Source organism: Canis lupus, chromosome 4 (assembly GCF_011100685.1).
Source record: "Canis lupus familiaris isolate Mischka breed German Shepherd chromosome 4, alternate assembly UU_Cfam_GSD_1.0, whole genome shotgun sequence".
Lineage (NCBI taxonomy): Eukaryota > Metazoa > Chordata > Mammalia > Carnivora > Canidae > Canis > Canis lupus.
In genome coordinates this window covers 4,021,417-4,040,202 of record NC_049225.1, presented here as the reverse complement: position 1 = coordinate 4,040,202, position 18,786 = coordinate 4,021,417, and the positions used below count along the sequence as shown (strand labels likewise).

General features: G+C 47.0%; 1 protein-coding gene across 5 annotated transcripts in view; it reads left to right on the top strand.

Moving 5' to 3' along the window:
- The first annotated feature begins 555 nt into the window (after positions 1 to 555).
- EDARADD (EDAR associated death domain) overlaps positions 556 to 18,786 on the top strand; it is a 60,185-nt gene continuing 41,954 nt past the window's right edge. Inside the window, exons 1-4 of one of the 5 annotated variants that reach the window (XM_038533830.1) lie at positions 10,994 to 11,410; positions 12,210 to 12,368; positions 12,637 to 12,667; positions 13,164 to 13,203. In XM_038533830.1, the coding sequence (XP_038389758.1) occupies positions 12,340 to 12,368; positions 12,637 to 12,667; positions 13,164 to 13,203 (100 nt within the window). In that variant the 5' untranslated portion in view covers positions 10,994 to 11,410; positions 12,210 to 12,339. Of the gene's footprint in view, positions 659 to 9,335; positions 9,395 to 10,986; positions 11,411 to 12,209; positions 12,369 to 12,636; positions 12,668 to 13,163; positions 13,204 to 18,786 lie in introns of those variants that run through there. The other 4 variants (XM_038533829.1, XM_038533828.1, XM_038533832.1 and 1 more) reach the window with 4 other exon arrangements.

Below are 18,786 nucleotides of genomic sequence, written 5' to 3'. Positions count from 1 at the left end.
GTAAGCGGCGCATAATCCTTTTCCAGCGCAAGGGAACTTTTGCTTTTAAAAGTTTTTAAAAGCTTTGCTTTTAAGGACCAATTCCGCGTTTTCGAGAGAACCCCAAACTGCTTTCCTAGAATGGCTGTCCGGATGTCTATCAGCCGTCCCCTTTCCGCTCCCTTTGTGCAGCACCTGGCCCTGGAGGTCATGCAGTTACGAGTGCCGCAGAGAAATCCGGGTCGGAAGCCCTGCGGTGCGCCGTCCCGCCGCTGCACGGTCGGCCCGAGCTGGGCGAGGCGCTTCAGCCGCAGACCGCGGGAAGGCGCCGCAGCCAGGCCCCCGGGACCCGGCCGTCGGGGCCACCGCTACGCCAGCTGCGGGCGCCTCGGGGCCCCTCCCCGCGCCCCGGCCCGGCCCCCGCCCCCGCCCCCGCCTGGGCAGCGAGCGAGGGAGGCGGCCTCGCCCACGCGGGGCTCCGCTAATTGCCGAGGCAGGAAGTGAGCGCGCGAGGCGGCGGCGGAGAGCCCGGCAGGAGGCGGCGGCGCAGTCTCGGGCGCGTGGGCACCGCGGGGCCCCCCGTGCTCGCCCCCGCCCGGGCCCGAGGCCGCGCAGCCCCGCCGGGCGCCCGTCAGCGCCTGCCTGCCCATGGCTTCTCCGGACCACCCCGTGCGCGCAGGTAAAGTGACGCCGCCGGGCCCTCCGCGGGCCGCGGGCTGGCCGGCCTGTCCCGTCCGAGCCCCCCGCGCCCGCCGGGGCCACCTGGGGACCGCCCGGGGACCGCCCGGGGACCGCCCGGGGACCGCCCGGGGGCTGGGTGCCGCCGCCGGGTCCGCGCGGGGTCGGCCCGGGGACCGGGAGGGCGGCGGCGCCGGGGCCCCGAGGGCGCACCGCGAGCCCCCCCTTCCCTCCCCCCCCCCAGCGGCTGCGGGTCCCCGCGGGCGGGCAGGCCCCGGGCCCTCCGCACCCCCACGCGCGCCAGGGGCGCCCCCTCCCTCCTCGTCCCGCGCGGCGGCCGCGCCGCTTTTGTTCTGGACTCGGGGTCCCAGCTTGAAACCCGCCTCTCGGAGAGCGCAAGGAGCGGGTTTCGGTGTTTCCTCCGCGGCCCTTCTCTCTCCCCACTCACGTGCCTCCTCCGGTCTCCTCTTCACTCCTCATTTCTACTTTTCTTAAATGCTTTTGTTCTGTATATTGACCCTCAGGGCTATTTCATAAAAGCTGGTATACACGGACCCGAGAGCCTAATCCCCACCTGGAGAGAACTTCTTTTTTTTAATTTTTATTTATTTATGATAGTCACACACACAGAGAGAGAGAGAGAGAGGCAGAGACACAGGCAGAGGGAGAAGCAGGCTCCATGCACCGGGAGCCCGACGTGGGATTCGATCCCGGGTCTCCAGGCTCGCGCCCTGGGCCAAAGGCAGGCGCCAAACCGCTGCACCACCCAGGGATCCCCCTGGAGAGAACTTTTTAACCAAAACGGCCTCTAGTTCTTTCCTTGACTTAAAATAGTATGTGTGCCTGAGGCCAGAATCTAGATTTGTCTTTACTCTCTTGGGTTACGAACCTCCTGAGACTTCATCTTCCAGGATTTCTCTGTCCTTGCTACCCGCCCCCCCCCCCCCCCCGGCCCCCCGCAGCCTTGGCCCGGATCCCCGGTGACTGTTGAACACACAAATGAATGAATGATATATCCCCCAGAGCATACGGGGGCTTTTTGTTGTTTCGCTGAAGTTGGAAAGACTAGGGAGAGACCATATATACAGATACAGAATCGCGTGTAACTGCTTAGATAAACGTGTGTCCTGTTTTGTTGCTTGGGTTTGGGTAGGGGCAGAGCTTGAGCACTCCATTATTAATCTGTGGCTTGAGCAGTTAGGAGGAGAGAGTATCTGGAGGTGAGTCAGAAGACAGCTAAATTGGCATCCTAGTGTGCTGGGATTGGGAGAGTGTCCCAGAGATTTTAAAGAAAGAATTACATTCTAATTCAAGTGGGGAATGGTAAACATTTTATCGATGGGAGATGGAAACTATTAAATTGTCTGGCCAACCTTTCCATCTCCCCCCGTGTCCATTATTTGGAAAAATAGAAAGGGTGGTAAAAGGAGAAATCCTCCCACTCACCTCCACATCCTCTTCCAAGAACCTAATGGATGAGGTGCCAAGAGGTTTTAGGCCTGATGTTACCAACAGTGGTCTCAGATCTCATTCAATGATCATGGTGATCTTGGGCATGTGGGGACCCACTGAATGGGGGCAAGTATAAAATCTGCTTGGGTCCCTAAAAATTAATAGCAGCAGAGAAGATGAGACTGAAGAACTATAGCTTAATAGTGACACAATGTATAAAAAGCTTCAGTGAGTCATAGTGTGGAGAGGCTACCAGGGCAGCTAGTATGGTCCTAAGTGACCTTATGTAGCACTACAAGATCTAGATTTCCCATGATGGTGTTCTTGGTTGGCCCCACCCAGTCTAGCCAAAAATAGATGCTCACAACTTGGAACAAAAGGTCTTGGGGATCCCAGCAAGAGAGGCACAATAAGAGGGGGTGCTGATAGGAGGGTGTCCTTCAGGAGGAATCTGTCTTCTTGACTTTAAGATAGAGAACTCAAATCTGCAGGTGAAATCTTTTTGGCTCCAAAGAGGGAAGAGGCCTCCAAAAGGCGAGGTAAAGATGTCTGAATATGTTGAACGTATTCAGACGTCTCAAAGAGGTCCTCATGTCCATTCCCACTCTGGAATTCTATCAATAAGGTGAGCGCTCCTCCATTAAAAAAAAAATCTAAATTTCCTTCCCTTTCTCATGGAATTTCTGGAACCCCCCAGCACACACCCACCTACCCCTTCCATTGCTGTAACTAAGCCCCAGATGGTACTAATTTGTGGAACCCACTAAAGGCAATTTTTACTTGTACAACCCTGACCAAGTTACCATACTCTCTCCCCTAATTTCCTACACTCACCTCCCACCTCGTGTGTTCACACCTGCACTTGCCTTTTACCAATGGCTTCGCCAGAGTGGCCTTTCAAAGACAAATCAGTTCCTGTCATTTGTCCACTTAGAAACCTGCATGGACTATCTAATAAATTCTCAGTCCTTAGAGTTTCCATCCTCAGTTTCTCCCTCTCTACCTACCCCTCCACCTGACTGATGCTCTGTCCCTGTCTCTCTGCACTTTACCCACACTGCCGCCTTTCCCCCCCTGAGAGCCCTCCTGCTTAAGAGCCTTTGCACAAGTGATTCCCATTGCTTGGAAGACCTTCTTCGCCCCTTCTCCCACTCCACTTACCTCCTCCTTATTCTTCAGATCTCAGCTCAAAAGCCCCACAGTACACATTCCATGTGCCCTGTTCTTTCCTTTCTAGCACCAGCCTCCATTTCTAGCTGGTTGTGTCACTAATGTCTCTCCCCTGTTAGCCTGGAAGCTCTCAGAGTGCACGTCTGTTTAGCTTAGAACACCTGGCACAGCACTCATCATAGTAAGCCCTGTAACTATTGCTCACCTCACCAAACGAGTGAAAGAATAAAACTGAACCACATCCATTTCAAACTGTCAGCAGAAAAAGCTTTTCTTGTATTGACACTTTAGAAACTTACTTGTCAAGTTAGACGTGTTCACTGACTTTACCTTGTAAAGTTAAAAAAAAAAAAAAGACGTATCTCCACGAGCATATGACAAAGGTGTGTATATACAATTATACCACATTATGAGTTTAATGTAAGAAGATGACATTTTATCCTAAGAAAATTTATAAGGAAAAAAAAAAGAAAAGAAAATTTATAAGGCTGTTGGGATCACATGGAAAATAGTCATGCTGGTTACAGCACAGCTATCTTACTCTATCTCTGTCACTAATAAAAATCTAACACCAGATGAGTCAGAATTGTCTGTCGGAGAAGAGTCAAATCTGTCTCATGTTCATACAGATGTTAAAGCCTGGAACGAAGACAGAGGCTTTGAAAGCCTGGGTTGAGGTATTGTGATTCATTGCAATGAGCTGCGTGTCCAGGGCCACTAGCTTTTGGTCATGTGTCCTGCCTCTGTTCTGGGGTCCCTTGTGTACCTTGTAGCAAGGCCACTGGCTAGGAGTAGCTCAGGACAGAGCTGGGTGGCATCTTCTCTCTCCCCACCCCGCCTAGCCCTCCTCTTGGCTAAGGTGGGTCTCAGGTGGCCACCTGCCCTTCTGGCAAGCCCCAATAGCACTGGGAGCAGAATGCAGGCCTGAAGAGTGAACTGCTTCAAGGAGCGCTCTGTTTGACAGTCAGCTCTTCTTCAGATGCACCAGAGACGCACAAGCTCTTTCCCTCTCTCCTGCCCTGCCTGTGGGGTTTCTCAGTGCCCACTTCCTTTCTTATATGCCTGTGTTCTAGATTTTTCTCTCTCTCTCCTAGTTATTCCCCTCATCTGAATCTCCTCTTTTGTCTGTCCCTGTGTCCCCTTTCTCTCCCAGCTCATCCCCTTCCCTGGACCCTCTTCATTCCATCTCCTCTGTAGGCCTGAGCCCCATTGAATGCTTGGCCACCCTCCAAGGAAGTTACTCTTGGGTGGGCATTTCCTGCAGAATCAGGGAAGAAGAGAAATTGAGCCGTGTGTCAGCACCTTCATGCAGCCTTGCTGCTCTGGGAGCTTTTGGGAATCCTGAATATGGTCAGGACTTGAGGACCTCTTCAGAACTAGGCATGAAGATGGCTATAGGTCAAAAGAAAAGCTATTACACACACAAAAAAAAAAATCATCATCATCATCATGAATGAAAAATAAGTGAACTCTGAAATCCCAAGTCGGAAGACTTGGCTTGAATTTTTCACTAGAAAGTCCACAAGCCTCTCTGTCTTGGCTCCTGGTGCCCGGGAAAGGCAGAAAGCTCTGACACACTTCCCTCTTTGTTTGAGGGAACATCCTTAGCAGCCACCTTTGAACTTCACCTGAGAAGCTGTCTCTAGGAACCATTGGCCCTCCTCTGCCATGACTAATGAAGGGAGCTGTCAGGACTTAACAGTACAGTGGCTGGGCACATCACCAGGGTGTGCGTTGCAAACAGTATGTGATTGTTGCTTCTGGAGGAGCCGTGGGATGTGGTCTGCAGTTCTGACTCCATGGCTGAGATGTGGGTCCTTGGGTAAATGAGTACGGATGAGCTTTTGGATTTAGAGTTGTTGTTGCAGTGACTGGTGCTTTGGGGGATGTTTGGGTGAATGTATTTTGTACGTGGGAAGGACATGAATTTGGGGGGCCAGAGAGTGGACTGTTTTGGACTGAACTGCATTTTCCCCAAAACCTTGTTGCCATTCTAATCTCCAGGACCTCAGAATGTGAACTTATTTGGAACTAGAGCCTTTGCAGATGTAATTGGTTTTACAATTGTAACCAATTGTAATTGGTTAAAATGAGGTCATTAGAGTGGGTCCTAATCTCATATAACTGACATCCTTATAAAAAGGGAAAATCTGGACATTGAGATTCCCCCACTGTCAGGTAGGTGGTCAGTGCATGAACTTCTAGAACCCTGAAAGTAGTCGAAAACAAGCACAGGCTGGGCACTAGGTTAGTGGGAGCTCTAGTGGAATTTCAGATGCAGGTGCTGTGGAGCACAGCTTCCTATATCATAGTGACTTTTGCCTATGGGGCCACTGCTTCTCACCATTCATGGACCTTCAAAGCTGGAAGGACATGTGGAGTCTCTCTGTTCACCTCTGAATATTGCAGATTAGAGGTATGAGGCCCAGAGAAGCAAATGATTGTGCAGCCTGCCTAGCTTGCTCTCATGCGCAGTCTCTGAGAGCAAGGCTAGGTGCCCTCGCTAAGGGCCATGCTATGTTAGATCACCATGCACTCTCTCCTGTCTCCTGTCTTTTGAGAACTCTCTGGAAGATGTTCATATAAATTAAACATCATTCTCACTGCCATCAGTTTTGGTCGGTAGCCAGCTAATGGGGGGTGGACTGTGCCTGCCATAGAGTCTCCGATCCAGGAGAGTGGAAGTGGCTCTGGGAAGAAAGCACTGCTGGAGACTGTAGGGCTATTGCTGAGGGCCAGAGGATGGTCCCCATGTGGCCCTGACCTGAACTCACACAGTCCCCCTTCCTGTCTTGACTCTTCCTGTGCCTCATGTCTCCTCTGATATCAGAACCTTCCCTGGGGGCCCTGCCTGCTGTTCCCTGGGGCCTGTAAAAACACTTCATAATATTGTCAACATGCAGCTCCAAGAGCTCTTAGAAATCCTTTAGGACAACCTCCTACTCCCAGACCAATGTCAAATAACCAGGATTAGCCCCCCTCCAGATGCTCTCTTTGGCACATGACAGTCCAGGCCTTGCAAACAAAGGTAGTTGAAGGTGAAGCACAAGAACCTCTTGGGCAGAGGAAGGTACAATGTCAGGCAGAGCATGCCTGGTGCCACGTGCACCTGGGTCTGTGAGTGAACTTGGCAATGTTGCACATGGAAGAACTTCCTCCAAGGCCTGATCTATATCAGATGCTCCAGTGAAGGTGGAAAGAGCCCTGAAAGTGTCTCTACTGCTGGTTCCCAACACATCGCCTTTCATGATTGCTCTGTTGCTTGGCATCTGTGCCTCTGAAAATGAAAAAACCCTACCTTCGTTGTGCCCTTCCCATCATAAGTTTCATTTATAATCAGAGAGTTCAGACCAAAGCAAGAGATGTTGGGCCTGCAGGCATGTGTTGTTGTCTCCTGGCTCTTCCTGTTCCCCTCACAGCCCTCTGAGTCTTGCTCAGGTGTGACCCAGAGTGTGGTCAGGTTCTGAGGGGCAAGGAGGCTCCTGCAACCCAGGGGGTCCCACCACAGGCCTGACCAGAATGTCCATCACCCGGGACCCCCCAGACTACAGGTTATGGAGGAAGGAGCCCGAGGCAGCAAGCAGTGAAGTCAGTCCAAGGTCACACCACTGGCCCTGTTCAAGGCTGGGCCACTGCGCTCTGCTGGCATGGCGCAGAAAGCCAAGGCCTTCTGCAACCAAGCCCACCCTGCCTTCCTTTTGACTGTGTTGTTAGTGCCCTCACTGCTGCTTTCCCAGTCACATGCTCCATTTCCTTCCTCTCATGCTAATTCTGTAGGAAACAGAATGAACTTGTCACAGATACAGTGGGTGGTTTAGAAACCCCCTGCCACTCATACCCCAGCTCCCCAAGTCCTGCACAGCCGATGGACCTGAAATTCCATTGTTGGTATCGCTGATATACCGCACCCCTGGTGGGTATTATCACCCAGGTACACTTTAGTGGAAATGGAATTATTGGGACAAGGCTGTGATAGGAGAGGTGGGAGGAAGGCACTTGAGGCAGCTCCTATCACCCTCTCCCCAGCCAGGGACCAGAACAAGAAAGATGGAAAGGAAAAGTCTCAAAAGCCAAGCTCGGTGCCTCTGGCTGGACATATCTGGAATACACGAACATGCTCTGTTCTTTCTCATCACTCATCAACAGCCCATGCTGTTCCCTCTACTGAGAATGCTTTTCCCTCCCCGACCACTTCTCCTGGCTAACTTCAGCTCATCTTCCAGGCTCAGCTGTCATTTCCCCTGCAGGCTCTTCCCTCCCCCCGCTCTCACCCTCTCCCCTCGGTGCACCCCAGGCTGGGCCTGTTGCTCTTCCTCTCCTTTCCACATCACTCTGCACTGCCGTTACTTAACACCGAGTGTGCTCTGTGTTATAATCACCTATTACTCGGGCCACAGAAGTCCTGCAAACTAAGGGTGGAATTAGCAACACTGGTGGTTCTTCCTTTCTTTATAGGGATTGAAATCTATATTAAGTCTGTATTCCAGTGGGCTGGGGCCCTAGCCCCCTCCTTGGGGTCACAGAGGAATCTGAGAAGATGACATGGTGCTGGGAGGAGCCGTGGATTAGCATCGATGGTCTCAGGGTCTGAGCCTTAGAAGACCCTTGAGGTCCAGCAGCATCTGCTTCTGTGCCAGACACAAATCACGGTGTCTCTGCCAGGGCTGGGAAGTCCCCTTCATGCATCCCCAGCTGTGGCCTAGCTATCTCTGGGACTCTGCCAGGGACCGGGGCACAGTCCCCACTCGGGCAGATGCAGACATCTGTCCCCCGCTCCATGGGAGGACGCTGACAGAAGGCTGTCTCCATTTGCCCCCATTCCCCTGGGCCACCTCATTTAATCTCTTCAGTGACTAGGCCATCATAAAACAAACATGTAGAGAGATGCTCCCTTAACACGGCTTCTCCTTTGGGCATTGTCAGCATTTCTCAGGCAAAGATATGTGAAAAGCCCAGACACATTCTAGAAGGGAGATATTTAGGGAGAACAAACACAAGCTGATATCTCAATAAATCATTTTGCTATGCTCTTTTGGATCCCCAAAGGCATTTCCTGGGCCTGGTCCATGGTGTATACTTAATTCCACTTAAGTTGGCTTTTGGCTGGTTTAAGGCTTCTGCTTAGGGTTTTTTGGGTGTGCACTGCACAAATCTACAGGACCTCACTCAAACCAATGTGATTTTATTCACATAGTTTTCTGGCAGATGTCTGGCCAATGGTCTTGGAGAAGGGGAGCTTTTTCCTAATTTGAACAAATTCTTAACATCTAGTGGTGGCCTCGACCAAGGCCTATACCTTTTTCTGGTTTTCCTCATTCAATTCCTTAAATTCAACAAGTGGTAAATAAAGAGTCAAAAATCTTGGGAAATCAATATCACTTTGTTCGATAATGTTCCTGGGAGGTTGCTGACTTATTAATTATCTGAACCACAGCCAGAAGCTGAATATTTTAAAATGACAAAATTGCATTACAGAAGAGTAAGAAATACAGGAGAAGAAGTCAGGATCATGTCATTCTTGTTCAAAGTTAAATTATGCCAGAGAGTCATGGGAACCATGTGTACATAACTCATGGTTACCTGTAACTCCGAGTGTTTGTGGATCTCTACAAGTAAACTGTTTAAAATATGGTGGTGTTTATTTTTATTTTTTATTTTAAAGATTTTATTTATTTATTCATGAGGGACACACACAGAGGGGGGGGGGGCAGAAGAGGGAGAAGCAGGCTCCATGCAGGGAGCCCGATGAGGGACTTAATCCCAGGACCATGGGACCATGACCTGAGCTGAAGGCAGAGCCTCAACCACTGAGCCACCCAGGCATCCCAAATATGGTATTTTTTAAAATAAAGTTTGTTTTAACCTCTTTCTTGATGTGATCTGACCCCATTCCTTCCTATTTTGTTTCTTGTAATGATTGAAGGTAAGTTTTTCTCAAGCCTGACTAAGGTAGCTTGCGTTGATCCAAAGACAATTCAAAGGACACATTTGTGCTCTTAAATTAAAGAAAATACCCTCCATTTGTTTTGTGTGTGTGTGTGTGTGTGTTTTAACAGATCATATGGCAAAGGAGCCAGTGGAAGACACGGACCCCAGCACTTTATCCTTTAACATGGTAGGTTACAAACTTTACATTAATGGTGACAACTCTTGTTACTCCTTTTTTCCCTTTGTTACATTTTTATTGTTCAGTATTTACATAAAGATCAGAAACCCCAAAGGAAGGCTTTCCCAAGATAAATTTCTTTATCACATTGTTTTCTGTGATGTAATAAACTTTGGGTTTCTCAGGACTATTACATTCTGTTCTTGTGATCTTCAATTTTATCAGGTCTTTGTATACAGACGCTCAACCGCTGAGCCACCCAGGCGTCCCTACATGTCTATTTTTAATACTTGACCATCTACTTGTAACTTCCTCTTCTTCAAAATTCAAAATATTTAATGTGAGATGGAAAGACAAAAGAGAACTACTTTGCAATTCCTAGGGGCTGCCTGTTTGCCTGCTGGGCATACACTATTTGATTCACATGAGTTATCCCGTGTAATCCCTGCAACAGCCCTATAAGGTAAGCACTGCCCATTTTACAGTTGAAAAACTGAGACACCTCAGGGGTGGTGAGGTAAGTTGCCCAACCTGGAAGCAGCCCAGGTGCGATTCAAACCCAGCAGCTGGTTTCAGGTCCCTGCCCTGCCTTCGTATAACCACTGTGTGGCATGTCTGCTGCTTATGATTTTTACCAAGGATTTCACATATATCATTTTTCGTCCTCTGAGTAATCAATGAGATGGTAGGACAGCCACCCCATTCTGCAGATGAAGCGATGAAAGTTAACAGATTCATATAAAATCTCCCAGCCTGGAGAAATCTCACAGCTCTGCTATGTGGCACCACATCTTGCGTGTAACCACATAAATGCCTCTGGCTACATTACATGTGTTATTATGCATAGAACGTGTGACACATGAATTTTTTTAAGTGTTCAGAGGAGAGAAGCTGCTCAGTCACAAAAAATTCAGATTGATTTAGTTAGAATAACAAAATCCATACAACAGTATAATTACGCTATATAATTCAATGAAGTCTTGGTGATGCATGAGGCACCTCAGTCTCTCGAGGATCTGAAGTGTTCATTCTTATGTCTTGAGTCCCCACTTAGCACAGTGCACGAAGTGGCGGTGTGGGGGACAGCGCTGGACACACAGTGGAAATGGATGTGAAAACATCCCCTGTCCCTGCATCCCAGAAAAACAGCATGGACTGGCCCTGTGGATATTTCCCACCACTCCCTGGGCTGTGGCCCCGTCCTGGAGCCTCTGGCTGCTACAAGGTGTTACCAGTTTGCCCTTCCCAGTTCCTGACCTGTGCTGTTCGCAGACCCCGACTCTCTTCCTGACATCATGCTCTCCTCCCCTCTCACCTTGGGTCACAGCTACCTCTGCTCCATGCCTCCAGGCAAAGTGATTTTTCCAGCCCTTTCCTGGGTCAGTTTGCTGGGGCTGCCGCAACAGAGGACCACCTAGTGGGTGACCTAAGCGGCCCACCCTTCTGCAGGTGGGAGGTCTGAAACCAAAGTGACCCCAGGGCCATTCTTCCGAAACCTATGGGGAAGAATCCTTTCTCATCTGTGCTGGGTGGCAACCCCTGGTGGTCCTCGGCTCGTAGCTGCATCCATCTGCTCCCTCTCTGTGTTGGCCCGTGGCCGGGTTCTCCCCCTGGGTCTGTGTCCCTTCCCTTCTCTTGTATGGAGGCTGGTCCTATTGCATTGAGGCTCTGCTCTACTCCATTATGATCTCATCTTCACTAGTCCTAGATCTACGTCTGTAGTGACCCTATTTCCAAATGAGGTCACAGTGCTCACTTAGGCAGCACATCTAACAAATGAGGTCACATTCGGAGGCACCGGGGGTTAGGAATTCAACAGATCTTTTTGGGAGGATGCAAGTCAGCCCATAACACTGCAGGTGCTCCAGGGATGAAACGTACACTCCTCAGCGGGGCAGATGCGGTCCTCCATGACCTCCTCTCAGCATCCCTCCCGATAAGCCAGTCGTGTGTAGCCATTTGCTGCTCCAGAAACACCCCACGCCTTCTTCCCACCTTCCTAGGTTACTAGCACTGTTCCGTCTGGTGAGGAAAATCTCCTTGCCTCCTCACCTAATGAACTCCTTGTATTTCTTCCTCTTTCTGTTCAGGCTTCTCTGACCTGTGATGCTTTCTTTGCCTTGCCCCAGGGCCTTGAGCAGCTCCCTTCTCCACAGCCCAACCCCTACTTTTTACCACGCTATGCCAGAATTGTTTGCTTGTGTGAGTTCCTGCAAAACTGTTGAATGTCTTCCCACATGTGTGCTAGGCACAAAGCAAAGTTTGATGGACCATACCTCTCAAGAACCCAGAATGGCACCCACTTAAATCTTTTCACCTCACTTCTAGCATCTTCCATGTAATGTACTGGTTCCATCATTTCATATCCCACCCTTTCCCCCCTCCAGCCTGCCTCTCTGCTTCTACACCTGTCACTCTTCACAGTACCTGAACTCGCTCCTCTCTGTCCACGCCCTGCACTCACTGTGCTCCTTCCTCTTGGTCACCTGAGTTCTTGGGCATTCTCTACACCTATCTCAAATGTCAGTCTCTCCAGGAAACCTACATTCAGTCCAGCCTGTTGGTTCTTTCTTGCAGACTCTTAGTAGATGCTTAATTAACACTGAGTTAAAATGTGCAGTTGCAAAGATTATAGTTCCTTCTTTTGAAAAACTCTGAGTCTATCTGAGGAAATTAGGCAAGCATGAACTTTAAAAACAGTCTGATAAGTATAGTACAGTTGTGTTTTCCGTGCTCTGGGGAACAGACTGGCTAGAAGAATTCAGTCTGAGGGAAAAATTGACTTTAAGTTCTCCATGATTGATTGATTTCTTCTGTGGAAAAGGAATTGGAGGCTTCTAGAGGTTCTGAAACTTCACTGTTCAGCCTCAAAGAAACTGCAAGGAAGGGAATTTAAAACAAAACCCCTAGTTCCACATCTGTTTCTTTTTCTCCTCTGTCAGAGGAAGACATACATGCACAAGACCTACAGGCAAGTTGGAAGGTGCGACTTTTTTTTTTTTTTTTAAGGCTGGAGGGCATAGACCCAAAAGCCTAGATGGGGAATGGGAGCTGAGCAAGGGTTAGGGGACAGGGTAGGGGGACTGGGCACATTCCCACTCCTCTCATGTAAGTCATCAGAGAATGGCCACACTGTTTAATCAGAAGTTGAAGCTTCTAGAAATACCTGCATAGAGGTACCAAGAAAAAGATACACGATTGAAAGAGCTTCGGCTCTTTTGAATTCCCTCCAATGGTATGCCCCCTTCCAGAGCACCGAGGATCTGGGGAAAATTGTACATGGTGAGTCCATCTCTGTAGGCTGGTTGGCTTTTAAATCCTGTCCTAGTCAGCCCAGGACAGAGCTCTGCAGTCGTGAGTTCTGCTCGATACACAAGCTTGGTGACCCAAACGAATGCCGTGGAAACAGACAAGAAATGGGTCTATTCCTATAATTCATGAAAACAACTCCTCAATTTTAAACTATGGGAAATGAGGGGAAATAGCCTTTTAGAAAAGAGAGGAAGTGTGTTTTTTGTGGTCAGAGCTGAGGAAATTTGGAAGGCTTATTCTGTCTCGTGTTCCAACATTAACTTCTTGTCAACCTTGATTTCATTGGTATAGGCTGAGGATAAAAATGAGCAATGGGTCCGGCCTGTTGGTAGATCTGCAGCTAGAAACTTGCAAGGTTTTAAACTAAAACTATTACTTTCTTCAAACAAAGATTTCTTTTCACTTTGATCTTGTAATTGAACGATGGTGTTTAAAAATAACTCTCCTCTTTTGTTGGTTTCCACAGCCAGACAAATATCCCATTCAGGATACGGAACTCCCTAAAGGTATGTACAGTTACTATAACTCCATGAACTTTGATTACTTTAACATCTTGAACAAAGCACTAGTCAAAGTCATCTCTCGGTATTTAAAGTCATAAAACAGAAACAAGCTGATAATTTACCTTTTGACTTGTTGATTATCTCAGGCATGGATTTTCTTATTAAAATCTATAAGTTGTCTTCTTATAAATTATACATTAAATTCCTGTGGTGTTTTTAACATGCATAAAATGAAGATAGCCAGGCCTCTGGGTTGCATGGTTGCACAGAAACCTAACTCAACTAACCTGATTTTTAAAAGGGAGGAGGGACATACTGGCTTAAGGTCTTTGAACACTGCTAGGTCCACGCATTTAAACTAGGCTCTCAGATTCAGTCTCTCTGTGTCTTTCGTGGCTCTGTCTTCATCTGTCTGTGTAGGGTCCATTGTGGGGCAGGCTTTGCCTTCATGGTGGAAAAGGTGGTCAGCGACACCTCTAGCTTTACACGATGTCCTGTCAAGATGGCAGAGCAAGGGGGAGCCTTTCCCCTAGTACCCATAGCACAATTCAAGGAATGACTGGTAATATGGGTAACTTGGGTCATTTGGCCATCCATGAGTCAGTTGTTGCCATCAGGTAGATGGAGGACATTGGTCAGGTCTGCATCTTGAGGTTGGGTGGGGGAGGGCATGGAGTTAGTTCTGCCCAAACTACAAGAAAGAGGCTTCTGTTAGCAGACAGAGGGGCAAAGGATGCTTGGCAGGCCCCAAAGCAAAAAAAAAAAAAAAAAAAAAAAAGCCCCCCAAAAACCTATCTTTTGTAATTCACAGGCTAATGTAATGTAGCCCTGGTGTAGATGTGGCTAGGCTTAGCCTTTCATAGTTCTTCTGTGGGGCAGTCTGCAAAGCTGTGTCTGTTGCAGAGGCCAAGCTGCTGGTTGCCCTACTGGAACATTTACCTTGTACTCTGCTGATAACCCAGAGAGGAGGAATGGATGGGCTGGGAAACAGTCAGATCTGACCAGCTTCAGAGATGGCAGAAGTCTCAGCCTCCTGAAGAGGTAGGATTTCCCACCACCCACTAATGTGGGTTTTCCTGGCAGTCCTTATGAGAGGGCAGTCATGGGGTCACCCGACTAGAGAGTTGGGAGGGAGCTCCCTGGCAGAGTTCACCTGGGGGTTAATCCAGGGTTCGGCCAAGGCTTCCCTCCCTCTGTTCCTGACTCTCCAGACTCTTTTTCTAACACACAGAAATGGTACCACTAGAGTTGCATTCATTGTGCCTCCTCTGCATATCCTGGGCATGGAAGTGATGTAGTGAAAAGAAACCAAAGGCCAGGTTTGAGTCCAAATCCTGGCTGTACTCAGGGAGGCTTCTGGAAAGCTCACTCTCCCCTTCCCCTTATTGGTGAATGGCTTCTAAGTGTCTGGAACCCTCTAGTCTGTGATTTGATTATCTAGTCAGTGAGAAGGTGGCCAGTGCAAGCCAGGCGACCAGGGACAGATGGGAGGCAGTCTCGAGTGGTGCTCATTAGACTTCAGTGTGCAGTGAAGATTCATCAGAGGGTAGTGGGGGAGCTTGTTTAAAATGTAGATTCTGGGCCCCTGGGTCTGGGCCAGGCCCAGGAACCTGTGTGTAAATGCATACCTGAGTGGTTGGGACACAGAGCTCTCTTTAAGAGACTGCCTGAGGCTTCAAGGATTTGGTGTGTCCCCAGGGAGGCATATAGACAAGAGAGCCAAACTGTAGCCAGACTACCTGCTGGACTCTGAGTGCCCTCCACAACGGTGGCTTCTTATCTCAGGGTCTCAGTTTCCTGTCTCGTGTAGGAAGGGCAATGTTATCATCCTCCTTCCAGGACACTAGTAAGAATTCAGTGAAATGAGTCCTGACTGGTGCCTGACACAGGAGACCATCAGATGGTACAGGAAAATCTGGCAAAGAAATGTGTAAAATAAGGCTTGAGGATGCTTCCCAGCACTGTGGCAAAAATGTCGCTTCTTGAGATGACCACTGAGCTGCAGTGACTCTGGAAATGCAATGTAATGGTTTGATCTGTCTAAAGATCTTTTTAAACACCCTTCAAAGTGATTTCCTGTTTTGGGGGGAAAAAAAAAAGACTGGTTGCTTAGCAATGTGATACTACAGTAACTGTATTATTATTGTGTTTCTCCTGGAATCTGAGATTTACAAAACATTAATTAAGATGGTATTGAGTTTACAAGTAGCTTGACTGTAAAAACCATCTTTATGAGAAAGGTGACTAAGACTTCTGTCTTTAGTCACCGAGAACAGTATAATTAAACGCATCTTATCTCCAAAGAAGATGTATAAGACATCATGTAAGGGCACCTGTGTGGCTCAGTTGGTTGAGTGTCTGACTCTTGGCTTCGGCTCAGGTCATGATCTCAGGGTCATGGGATTGAGCTCTGTGTCAGGCCCTGCTCGGCGTGGTCTCTACTTGAGATTCTCTCTCTCTCTGCCCTTCCCTGCACTCACACCCACACACGCATGCTTGCTCTCTGTCTCTCTCTCTCAATAATGAATAAACAAATAAAATCTTAAAAAAAAAACCCTCCAATATTCGCATTCAATAATATCTATGACTTGATACCTGCTAGTATTTTTTTAAACATGTCAATGGGGCCAATATTATCATTAAACATTTATGGTAATATTTTCATTATAAATGTTTTTAGGGAAAGAAAACCCATATGAATCAGTGCAGAAACTAATGTATAGAGTTAAGAGTAGTTGTAATCTAATTAAGTCCAAACTCAGACTCTAACATTTAAGTGAATTTTAGGGGGTCCTGCTTTATTTAACAGAGGATTTACCATAATTCACTTGAACAATTTCTATATGGTTAAAAGGTCTTCAAAATTTATTTTCTTAAGCAGATTAAGCATATTTCACAAAATCTTGATTATACTTCCAGTATATTCTTACTGTATACATGAGTAGTATAAAATGATTCCTTCACGGTCCAGACTAGAGTGTTTCGGAATTATGTGCTTTCATCATAAATCAACTGTGGAAATCTAGTGTAACTTTAGTGATGAGTGTGTTTTTGAGATGAAACATGTTGTTATTTTCTTATCGAGAACAAATGTGTAGCTTCTGCCTCCCCTGATTTTAGAGGTTTCAGGGATTCATTCTGTCAGTCTTCTTTTCTAAGAGCTGTTCTGTGAGAGCCTGCAAGCCCTAACCTCAGGACTAATTTAAGAGTGAGGTTTATTTCATTAATGTTTTTTGAGTATAGTTGAGGTACAATGTTACATCAGTTTCAGGTATATGACATAGTGCAGAACAGTATGGAAGTTCCTTAAAAAATTAAAAATAGAAATACCATATGATCCAGTAATTCCACTACTGGGTATTCACCCAAATAAAACAAGAACACTAATTCAAAAAGATATATGAACTCTTATACTGACAGGTGCATTATTTGTAACAACCAAGATACACAACCAACCTAAGTGCCCACTGACAGATGAATGAAGATATGTATGTGTTTGTGTAGAGTATTACACAGCCATTAAAAAGGATGAGATCATGCAGTTTGCAATATGAGTGGGGCTTATTTTAGATCACAGAGCCTCTGATATCTTGTAGAAACTGTTGGCTTGAGTGTTCTGAAGGGACTGTGACTCTTTGCAATTGAGAGAAAATGTGTTTGGAAAAAGAATTCAAATTTTTGAGGGGAAATTACACATAAAATACATCATAAATCAATCAAGATGTTATCTTTTTCTCTAGGGTTACTGCTTTTTTATTGTTAAAGTTTTTTTGAGGTGATTTTGAGTTAAAGAGAAGTAGACTAATTCTATTGCTAAGTTTGAGGAATTTGAACTCAGGCATAGATGATATTTGGGGAACCTTTTAGAGCAATTTGTTGCTAAATGTAGAAGTAGTGGTTCAATTTAAATAATGAGAAAAATGCACAAAGATGAAGGAATTTGTTAAAAGAATTCAGAAATAGAAATGTTTGCCCGAAAATTAGCAAGCTAACATGCTGTATTTTTTATACGATTTCTCCCCTCGTAGATTGACAGCATTTTGTTAATAGGTTTCCTTGTTCTAAAGAGGAAACTGAACACCCTTACTACCTGCATAATTTGCTGTGTCCTGGTCCTCCTGCTCATTCCAAGGTTCACTGCCTTCCCCTCAATCTTGCCCAGGACTCCTGTTACAGTCAACTCCCAAATCAACTGTCCTCCCCCAAATTAGGATTTGAATACAAAGGTGACCATCCTCCACGTTTTTTCTCTTTTGTGGAGGGCAGGGAGGAGACAGAGAGGGATATGACCACGGGAGGGTTTGGGGTACCACTGCCCAAAAGTAACTACATAAGTTCCAGTTGTCCTCCTGTTGAGGAAAAAACCCACGCTTTTACAAAAATGCTAGGTTGACCATTATGACACTAAGCATTCTGAAAATCAGTGACTAAAATCACAGGCTTATTACTTTTGCCAGAGTGCATTAGAATTCTGTGGATGCCTGTTGGATGTCAGATTTCTGGGGCCCCCACCGAGATTGCACTTACGGAAGTCAGGTGTGGAGCCCGGTAGTCTGCATTGTTAACAAGCAGAGCAGGTGCTTCAGATGTCAGAATACTGAGCAGTCTATCTCAGGGAGCACAGGCCAAGGCAAGATTCCCACTGCTCTTTCGCCTCAAAAGGTATCATGTAGAATCTTTGTGAAAAACCATGCTTTTAGTTTACATTTCTCAGGTAATACTATTAAGGGGAAAAAAACGTTTTTTAGTTGGAATCATGTAAGAGGCAGTGAATATAGCCTCTTGTTTGAACAAATCCAGCAGCCCGGCACTTAATAGGTGAGTGAATGTTAACGAATATAAAAAGAGATAAATCAATCAATCTTTTATTCAGTTGTAACTGTTGGCTCCTGATAAATGACTCTTTATTTAAAGCTTTATAACTAAAAGTTTACATAAACCTTTCTTTCATAATATTCTGTATTTCCATCAACTTTCAAGTTGAGAGTACAGTACTGAATTCTGTAAAGATTCAAATCTCATAGACCAAAATCAGTTTTTAACACGTTTGTGCTGTCTTCACCACAAGTTAGGGAGCTGCGACATTAACACATATGTCAGACTCCTTAAAAATGGAGGTTTTTACTCCAAAGTTAAATTTCTGAGAGATATTAAACATTTCACATGCATTTTAGTTTCCTTTGACTTTCACTGGCAATCCCCGCTTTGACAACAGAGCTGATGTGGCTTTGATTTGACTTTTAGGAGGCTGAGCTCTCAAGACAAGTATAGTCCCACTCTCTGCCCTCTGAAAGGCTTAGTAAAATGTTGGGCTAACTAATGAACAGTGTGGAATGTGATGTGGTATTAAGCAGAGGGGAATTGGGTTTGGAGTGCCACTTACTCACCCCATTGGGGAGGGAGGGATCCTGCCCTGAGGTGAGGGGACGGCCACACACACCTGACACTGGACAGATGAGAGGGACAGCAGTTCACAAGTCACTTATGCTCACAGCCTGGGGGAAAGAGGACACTGCCAGCCAGCCAGGCTCACATGGGGTTGTCCTCAGGAACAGCATGAACAACCAGGGGCTGTGGTGCTAAGAG